Here is an 8,904-nt window from a genome sequence, read left to right as displayed (position 1 = left end):
TATACTCAAATGCTACGCCATTTCATATAAGGGACTTGAGGATCCTCAGATTTTGGCATCGTGCACAGGGCTCCTGGCACCAAACACCCAACAGGACACCGGTGGGTACTTCACGAGCTAATAACGGGCTGCCCCACACCTCTAAACCCAAGCCCCAGTCCTCAGGCCCACGTGGTCCGAGGACCCCTTCCTGGGCTGTTTACGGTGATGCCTGTCGGAAGAGCCCTGCCCACCTTGCTATGCCTTCCGGGCAGCGCCTCAGGCAGAGCGGCGGACAGCCCGGTCTCCTGCGCGCCGTGGGCCTGGGAGGACCCCAGCGACAGCCCCAGCGCAGGGCCCGGTGGACGCGGCCGCGGCAGTGGCGGGCGTTGTGACTGACGGCGCCGGTTGTCTCCCGAACGAACTCGGCTGGCCACCCTCGCCGCCCTGGCTGACACTCGTGCGGCCGGCGCCATGTCTGTGAGCGAGATCTTCGTGGAGCTGCAGGGCTTTTTGGCTGCCGAGCAGGACATCCGAGAGGCGAGACCCCTCTCTCCCCATCCCCTTTCCCTCTCCTTCCCTAGCTGGGCCGCGACGCCCGGCCCTCCTCCGTCGCTCAGATTCGAGCGGTGGGGAAGCCTCCGGGGGTGGGTTGCTCCCCGTCTTGTTTCGGCTCAGGGCACTTCCCTCCCCCGGCCCCCGATTCTGCTGCCAGGTCCTGGTCCCCTGTGTTCGGGGCTCGGTTCCTTGGCATCACCTACCTCATTTGGGTGTCAGTTTTCCTCCTTTTTAGCGTATGTTTATGTCGAAGCCCCAGTTAGCGCTTGGGACTCAGACGACACGTGTTTGTTGTGTTTGTTTATTGGTGTCTTAAAAGCACGTGTGCCCTTCTCTTTAAAACTCTCCTATGGCTTCTCATTCCACGTAGAATAAAACTCCAGACTCTACTGTGGCCCACAGGTCTCTCTCTCCAGTCTCATTTTACGCCTTTTTCCGTTGTGTGTTATGCTCAGTTTACCTCCCTTTTATTCCTCTAGTTCCCCAAATAGCTTCCTGCCTCAGGACTTTTGCATGTACTGCTTGCTTTTCCCGGAATGCGCTACTTTCCCACTCTTTTCCTGGTTATCTCGTGTTCACGTCCTTGACGTCAAAATATAAATAATTTTTTACCCTGTTATGTTTACCTCTAGTAGTGCATTACCATTAAAAAAAATTGTGTGATGGTTATTTTTTAAACGCCTCCCCCGTTATACTCTAAAGGAAGGAAGGGACTGTCTGCTTGGTTCCCCAGTAGTTACACAGTGCCTAAAAATGTGCTCAGTGAATATTTGCAAAATGAATGAATGAAAAATACCCGATCCTTGTATTGCGTTTCATTCTTCTCTTGTTAGTTTACGTGTGGGTGCCTCATCTCCTTTAGTGTTGCAGTGGGATATTTTGGGTGAGTGGGTGGCAATTAGCCTTTGAAGTCTATATCAAGAATCTAAGGCTTTTTAGTGACTTCCTGAAGGTCTCACAGAGGAAGTGGAAAAGTCAGAATTCAAATCTGGATATTTTGTGCACCATTCATGTCCTTGTAAAGGTTGCTAGTGTTTTGAATATATGTGAAGGTGTCATAGATTAAATATGCTATTTAGTATATTTGGTTTGAGGCTATGATAATATAATGATTATGTTGGATTTATTTGATATTTTCATCTTCAATTCTTTCTAGGAAATCCGAAAAGTTGTACAGAGTTTAGAACAAACAGCTCGAGAGATTTTAACTCTACTGCAAGGGGTCCATCAGGGTGCTGGGTTTCAGGACAGTAAGTTCTTTGTTTTGATTTTGAAGGTTTTTATCCAATTTATTGATCTCTCATTTAAAGAGTTAATTTACATCCAGAAGACATATCAAATCTGTATTATTTACTCTGAAAAATGTCTCTCATGCTTTATGGTGAGTAAAAATTGGTGAAGTGGGTGAGTTGATCATTTTACAGGTTTCCAGAATTCTGTGTATTTTGGTTGATTTTCTACTTTCACGTAGGTTGAAATAGGAATGTTTTCTCCTGTGGTAGAGTTATACTGATGATAATTGTGGTAGTTTCATAGCTCTCTTGTGTATCTAGCAACTTTTATTTGGCTCTTTTTCTTAAACTCAGTCTTTCAGTCATTGAAAATAATTTAATATGCATTTGTAGATAATGAAATGGCCAGTGTAAAATGTTGTCAATGTGTTTACAGTCAGCTCTTGTTTGGGTATCAAGTACGAGAAGTTTAGACATGGAACCTCCATTGTAAGATGTAGTCAGCACAACTGAAAGAGCTGAAATATAGTTCCAGATAGATGATATAATGATGTAATTAACAGGTGTCAGGGACCAGTCATTTTTCTAGGTGATACAGAGTTGGTCAGCCTGATTGAGAATAATTATAAAGCTGCCTTTTGACCAAATATGGGAGCTAGAGCAGTCCAATTTTAGGCATCCTTTGGGGACTGACTAGGAAAGGCAGCTTAAAGGTGAGGTTATTTATGACAGTTTACCAGTATGTTTCCCAACATATTCCCTTTTAGCAATTTTTTGTTTGTTTATTTTTTTAGTAGGGAAGCTAGATATGAAATTTTAAGAGCCAGCTTGAAAGCAGAGATGCATACCCTACATTTGGTCATGAGATTTAAAAAAAATTGATTTTATTTCCAGGTAGACTACATAGATTGTTAAGCAAGAACTGTATTTGAAATTTGCTAAGTCTGTCATTATTATGTTTGATTATCTTTTTGTGATCAGTTCCAAAGAGGTGTTTGAAAGCTCGAGAACATTTTGGTACAGTAAAAACACATCTGACGTCTTTGAAGACCAAGTTTCCTGCTGAACAGTATTACAGGTTTGTAAGACAACTAGCATCTTTTATAACATTAAGTAAAAAACAGCAAGAGAAAAATTATACGTACTAAATGATTGCTTTGGTAAAAATCCCTCTACTTAGAAGAAGCAACAGAAAGGAAAAGGAACTGTTAATGGTGGTATTTTAATGGTGACAAAATTGTTGATTTTATTTTTTTCTCCCTTTTACTTTCAAAATTTTCTTAAGGGACATGTATAATTTTTGCAATGAAAAGGTAATTAAAAAGAAAATATGTATTGTGTGAAGGTCAAAATAGAGAATATCTTTTTAGTATATTCAAGTTACTTGTGAAGTTGGATGAACCCTATCTTTGCTGTTAAGGTTATGGGATTAAGTGGCAGTGTATGTGTGTGTGTATAAATACACTGAATATCGAATTTCACTGCCAAGTGACATATGTGGGTAATATCTTATGCCATATCTTGTTGAATGTACAACACTATTAATTTTAAGATACAATGTTATTTTTCATACCACTAGGGAAAAAATTTGTTGTTAATCATAATTGTAAAACGTAAATTGTACAATACATCCTGATTTCATAGATGTTAAACTGGGAAAAACTGAGTGTTGATGAAATATAGTAAATAGGAACCTAAACTTTCTACTTACGCTTGCTTTCTCATTAGAGGAGATATTCTTTTAAGACACGTTATAGGCAAGAAATAGTTAGGACGTGTATATGGGGAGTGGATAGTATAACCTCACAAGATTCTTTAAAGGTAGGGGCCGGCAAACTACTGTGGCCTTTTATATTTTATATAAATATATTTATACTTTAAAGAGTTGTTAAGAAAAAAAAACCAAATAAGAGTATGTGACAGAGACTGAAAGTGACCCACAAAGCCTCAATCACAGAAAAAGTTTGCTGACCCCTGCTGTAAGGTAATAACTGATGCTTAGAGAAGTAGGACAGTAGAACTGGCAGGGTCTTTAGAGACCATGGTGTTTGGAGTTCACACACAGGCTGCCCTCTGGCTGATTTGGACCTCAGAATGTTTTGTTTGGCCTGGGTTTTGTTGAAAGATGGTTTTGAATTTGTTGCCACATTTGAAAATCAGGAGGCATAGCATAAATATCTAGGGGTTGTAAAATTTCTTATTTCTTTTTCAGGCTCCTAGCTCGGTTTAACTGCAGTATCCCAAGGTTTTAAGTTCACCTGTTTAGTGACTGCACATGGTAGTTATTTCCTATGTGTGTGAATCAGGAGTTTCTTGATACCCTGCACTCAGTTCAGAGCATCACACGGTCAGGTGCTGAGGCTGATGTACAGTTGGGGTTCTCATCAATCTTCATTCGCCCACATTTATTTTTCTCAGAGCAGTGTTATTGTATTTACTGATTAAACTTCTAAAGCACAGTTGCTCTTGTCCATAGCCTTTGGTTGTAAAGTTTTGCATTCATCAAAATTGGACCATGCTTCTCATTCATTAAAATTATAGTAAGTAGTTGTTATAAATTTGGACTGGCAAATCCAGTCCAATGTACTTATGCTGAATCCATCTCATATACTTAAATGTCACATTGCTCTTACACGTTTTATAAGTTTTATTTGAAAAAGGGCCCCACTCCTCACGTGTCTGGCCATGGCTGCCCCCGTCCTGTCTTTCTGACGCTGGTGCCTCACGCTCGCCGCAGGTTTCACGAGCACTGGAGGTTTGTGCTACAGCGCCTGGTCTTCTTGGCAGCCTTCGTCGTGTACTTGGAGTCGGAGACCCTGGTGACTCGAGAGGCGGTCACGGAGATCCTTGGCAGTGAGTGTCTGCAGGCGTGTCTACCTGCAGGGCCAGCTGAGGTTTTGGCGGGGGGGCTTTCTATTTATGGAAACAAATGAGAGCTAAATGGAAAACTGGTTACTTGGAAACAGAAAAACTAAAAATGTGTAGTGGCTTGCTCTTTGTACTTGGGCGTTCCTTTGAGTTTTTAAAAACCTCAAGCCTACAGAAAAGTTGAAAGAACAATGCAGTGAACCCCTGTGTACCCCCCACTTAGGTCCTCTGCTTGTTCACATTTTGGCCCATCTGCTTAGTCTCTTACTGTGTGTGCCTTGGGGGCACGTGTGAACCGTTTGAAAGTCAGGTGTAGAGACCATGACTTCTCATTTCAGTGCTTCAGCGTGCACTTCTAAAAACAAAGGTATTCTCAGACATAACTAGGTACCATTCTTGGTGGTATTATTATTATTTTTCTTTTTGGTTAAAAATCTATTTATTTATTATTTTTGGCTGCGTTGGGTCTTCGTTGCTGCGTGTGGGCTTTCTCTAGTTGCGGCGAGCGGGGGCTACTCTTCATTGCAGTGCGCGGGCTTCTCACTGCGGTGGCTTCTCTTGTTGCGGAACACGGGGTCTAGGCGCGGGGGCTCAGTAGTTGTGGCGCACGGGCTTAGTTGCTCCACGGCATGTGGGATCTTCCCGGACCAGGGCTCGAACCCATGTCCCCTGCATTGGCAGGCAGATTCTTAGCCACGGTGACACCAGGGAAGCCCTTTAGTGGTATTATATTTTGAAAGAAGAATGGAAGGAAAAATTGAATTCTGCTTGAGAGCATGAAAAATCCACAGTGCCAAGGATATGTCCACATTCAAAAGATAGTTTTGAAGGACTTGTTCCTTTTTCACTTTGAGAGAAATTACATGTGTGTGTGTGTATGTGTGTGTGTGTGTGTGTGTCTGTATTTTTAAAAACTTTTAGGTGTAAGTTGTATTTCCATCACGACCTTGTCTTTACTTTGTTATATTTTTTAGTTGAGCCAGATCGGGAGAAGGGATTTCATCTGGATGTAGAAGACTATCTCTCGGGAGTTCTCATTCTTGCTAGTGAACTGGTAAGAAGCTTAGTGATTTGTCATTTGCTCTTTTGATTTTTCCACTTCATTGTCAGTTTTTTAAAATGGGTACAAAAATTCAGCAGTCTCGTTCTTTTCTCAGCCACCTGTCGGTCACAGGGTAGTCACTGACTGTGTACTGTGTGTGTTAGGCTTTGCTGGGATGGCGGTTCAGACGATGAGGTGGCCGTGCACACTTAACTACTGTGTGCATTTTTAAAAGATGAGAATGCCTCTTCCTTTCAAAGTAGTGGTAAGGCATGCATTCCTGGTGACTGCGTTAATTCATGTAATTGTTTGGGGGAACAATTTAACTATATAGCTGTATAAATTATTCTTGCCTTTATCTCCTTCATCTCTCTCCTGAGAAATTATCCTATAAAAGTAATTCAAAAGAAGAGAAAAGGCTGTTATAAAGGTGTTCACTATAACCTATTCATATTTATGAAAAGTTGGAGGCCACAGAAACTCCAACAAAAGGCCAATGATTTCTTAAGTTATTAAGTAAGTTAGTAAAATCAAGCAGTTGTCAAAACTGGAATTATGAGGGACAGTATGGAGAAGTTTTGCGGCCCGCGGGCCTGGTGGCCGGCCTAGGAGGAGGAGCCCTGCTGTGACGTCCCCGCTTCTCTGTCCCGCAGTCGAGACTGTCGGTCAACAGCGTGACCGCCGGAGACTACTCCCGGCCCCTGCACATCTCCACCTTCATCAACGAGCTGGATTCCGGCTTCCGCCTCCTCAACCTCAAAAACGACTCCCTGCGGAAGCGCTACGACGGCCTGAAGTACGACGTGAAGAAAGTGGAGGAGGTGGTCTACGACCTCTCCATCCGCGGCTTCAACAAGGAGACGGCGGCGGCCTGTGCGGAGAAGTAGGGGCTCTCCGCGCGCCCCACTGACCCCAGCCCGGCGCCTCTCACGGTCGTTAGGATGCCCATCGCTAAACACCGCGCTTCATTTTCTTAACTGGTTGTGTGGTGTATCAGAGTTGAAACACTTTTTTGGGGGGTGAAAGAATAGCCTTTACAAGGACAGATTTTTCTTTGTCGTTTCAGTGAATTTGCTCTGTAACTCAGTGTATTTCAGTTCTGTCAAAAAGTGTAAATGCCAACCTCTTGGTAAAGTTCTTTTCTTGCTTACCCTGATGCTGTCGATGTACTGATGGAGAGCTTTACTGTCTTGTTTGTGATTCTTCCAGGAGTGACCCTTGATGTTTTCTATATCCAAATTAGCCATCCATACCCAGGTATGCCCTGGATACCGTATAAAAATAGTTAACTCAAAAGGATGGTTGCCAAGCGAAGGACAAGTTATTTTATATTTTCCTTCCTCATTTTAAACCTTCTGAGTAAATCAGATGTTGAGTTTTTTTTGCAAGGGAAGTATAGCCCCAGGGTTCTCTCTCACTGCCATCGAAATATCAAAGATTAAACTGCAAAGTCAAGTTCAGCAGGTTATTTGGGGACGTTTTTGTATTAAGGGTTGAGTAACATGGTCTGGCTCTGCTTACCCGGTGGGGAGTAGGGGTAGTGTTTTAAAACACCTCTGTGCTCTGACGTTGCCTTAACATTCTGCCGTTGCAGCAGGTAAACATTGTGTCCACACACATCTTGAACTAACATTTCATATGATGTATTTCTGAGCTATGAAACTTTTTACCTAATAGCCAGGTAGACCGCTAGGTCTGGGAGTGTAAAGCCACTCAGCGGAGTTAATTCTCAACACCCTGACTGGTGATGTTCTGACTGAAGAATGCTGTGCTTTGTCTGGAAGTAAGAGAAAACCTTGAATTAAAAAACAAACAAAAAAATTAGCTGATTTGGTCATGTTTTTTCGAGTAAGCAATTCTCTCAGGTTGTTGATTATTCCAACAGTCAGGTTTTACAGTTTTGGGCAAGTCACACGTATCTCATTGGCACCGCCCCCCTCCCAATTTTCAGGTAGTACTTGCCATGTAATTCTGCTGTTGAAGAGATATTATTAAAATGGTGACTGAATCCACACGTCTTGGAGCTCACTGAAGGGAAGGTGCCAGTGTGTCCAGAATAATAGGAAGTATTTAGAAGTGTCACCCTCTCATGCCTGATACGGGTTTGGGCTTCCTGTTTGTACAGTAGGATATTTGGCATGGCCATCAGAGCTGTTATCAGGCTGAGTTAAGGACTGATCAAATTTTCCATCATGAGGAAAGAAGTAGAAATGAGACATAAATTGCTACGCATAGTTGCATTTTAGAACAATTTTCTAGACAGCTCTTTCTGCAGAAGAATTTGGAAAGAAGAGTCTTAAAGTGCCTAGGATGGTCACCCCAAATGTGCAGTAATAGCACTGCCTGGGCTGAGCATAAAAGGCTTTGAATTCCATGATCAGACGTATGCAGGAAGTTTGATCATAGCTTTCTTTGCCTCTTTAAGTATCAGTTCTGCTTGAGAACAGTAAAGTTCTTGGCAGAAGTTGTGGATTTCACTTTTCACAAATACGTTTTAAGTGGAGGAGCACATTCTGGTTTTATACTCCATTCGGGGATGTACAAGTGTCATGTGTATGATTATTGCATTGTGTCTGTTGCCGGCTTGTTGTAAAGCAATAAAAACAGTTTCTTTTCTTTTCTTTTTTTCTTTTTTGGTCTTCTTGTCACTTAGTGTGCTGCCATGAGAACTCTTCTACATGGGCAGTAAGTTCTGAATGGTTTTTGAGGCTGAAGAAGACTGGGGTGGTGAGCCCACACTGCTGTGTGGCAGAGCAGTCAGAAGACAGCAGCCACGGAGCTGTGTATTGTAAAGCGTAGGTAATGTTGGTGTGCTCTCCCCTGGTTGGGAAATTACTGGTATTTTAACTGAAGATGTTGAGAAGCCTTGGCTCTGGTTTCGGGACACCAAGATTGCTTTTTCCAACTTTAGAAAATCAAGCAGGTTAGAGAAAATAGACATGAGTTAGTGGATGCTTTCTTTATAGATTTATTTATGAGGAGAAGAAGAGAGCCCCGTAAATACTAGAAAGGATGTGCCCTGTCTTAAACTTGAACAGTGAGTGATACTTAAGAGAATTTAATAAAGAACGAAAGCTCCTTTGGCTGTGTTCTGAGACCTTGACTTGAGCACGTGGCTAAAGGGATGATTTGGATATGCAGGTTGCTCCTGCCATCGTTTCGTGATTGTGCGCCCAGAAGTTGTAGCTTTCTTCTTCCGTGGTCTAGACTGAACTGTTTGTCCCA

At 42.6% G+C, this 8,904-nt stretch overlaps 1 protein-coding gene across 2 annotated transcripts; it reads left to right on the top strand.

Moving 5' to 3' along the window:
• Positions 1-309: 309 nt before the first annotated feature.
• TSN (translin) lies at positions 310-8,295 on the top strand. Of its 2 annotated transcripts, XM_061199184.1 has the most exons (6): positions 310-519; positions 1,694-1,787; positions 2,751-2,847; positions 4,507-4,622; positions 5,612-5,691; positions 6,333-8,295. In XM_061199184.1, the coding sequence occupies exons 1-6, from the start codon at positions 454-456 to the stop codon at positions 6,564-6,566; spliced, it is 687 nt and encodes a 228-aa protein (XP_061055167.1). In that variant the 5' UTR covers positions 310-453; the 3' UTR covers positions 6,567-8,295. The 2 variants fall into 2 exon arrangements, with proteins under 2 accessions (XP_061055167.1, XP_061055171.1); XM_061199188.1 differs by lacking the exon at positions 5,612-5,691.
• Positions 8,296-8,904: the final 609 nt, after the last annotated feature.

Source organism: Eubalaena glacialis, chromosome 1, assembly GCF_028564815.1.
Source record: "Eubalaena glacialis isolate mEubGla1 chromosome 1, mEubGla1.1.hap2.+ XY, whole genome shotgun sequence".
Classification (NCBI taxonomy): Eukaryota; Metazoa; Chordata; class Mammalia; order Artiodactyla; family Balaenidae; genus Eubalaena; species Eubalaena glacialis.
Note: the sequence above shows the minus strand (reverse complement) of the source record. Positions and strands in the feature narration are given on the sequence as shown.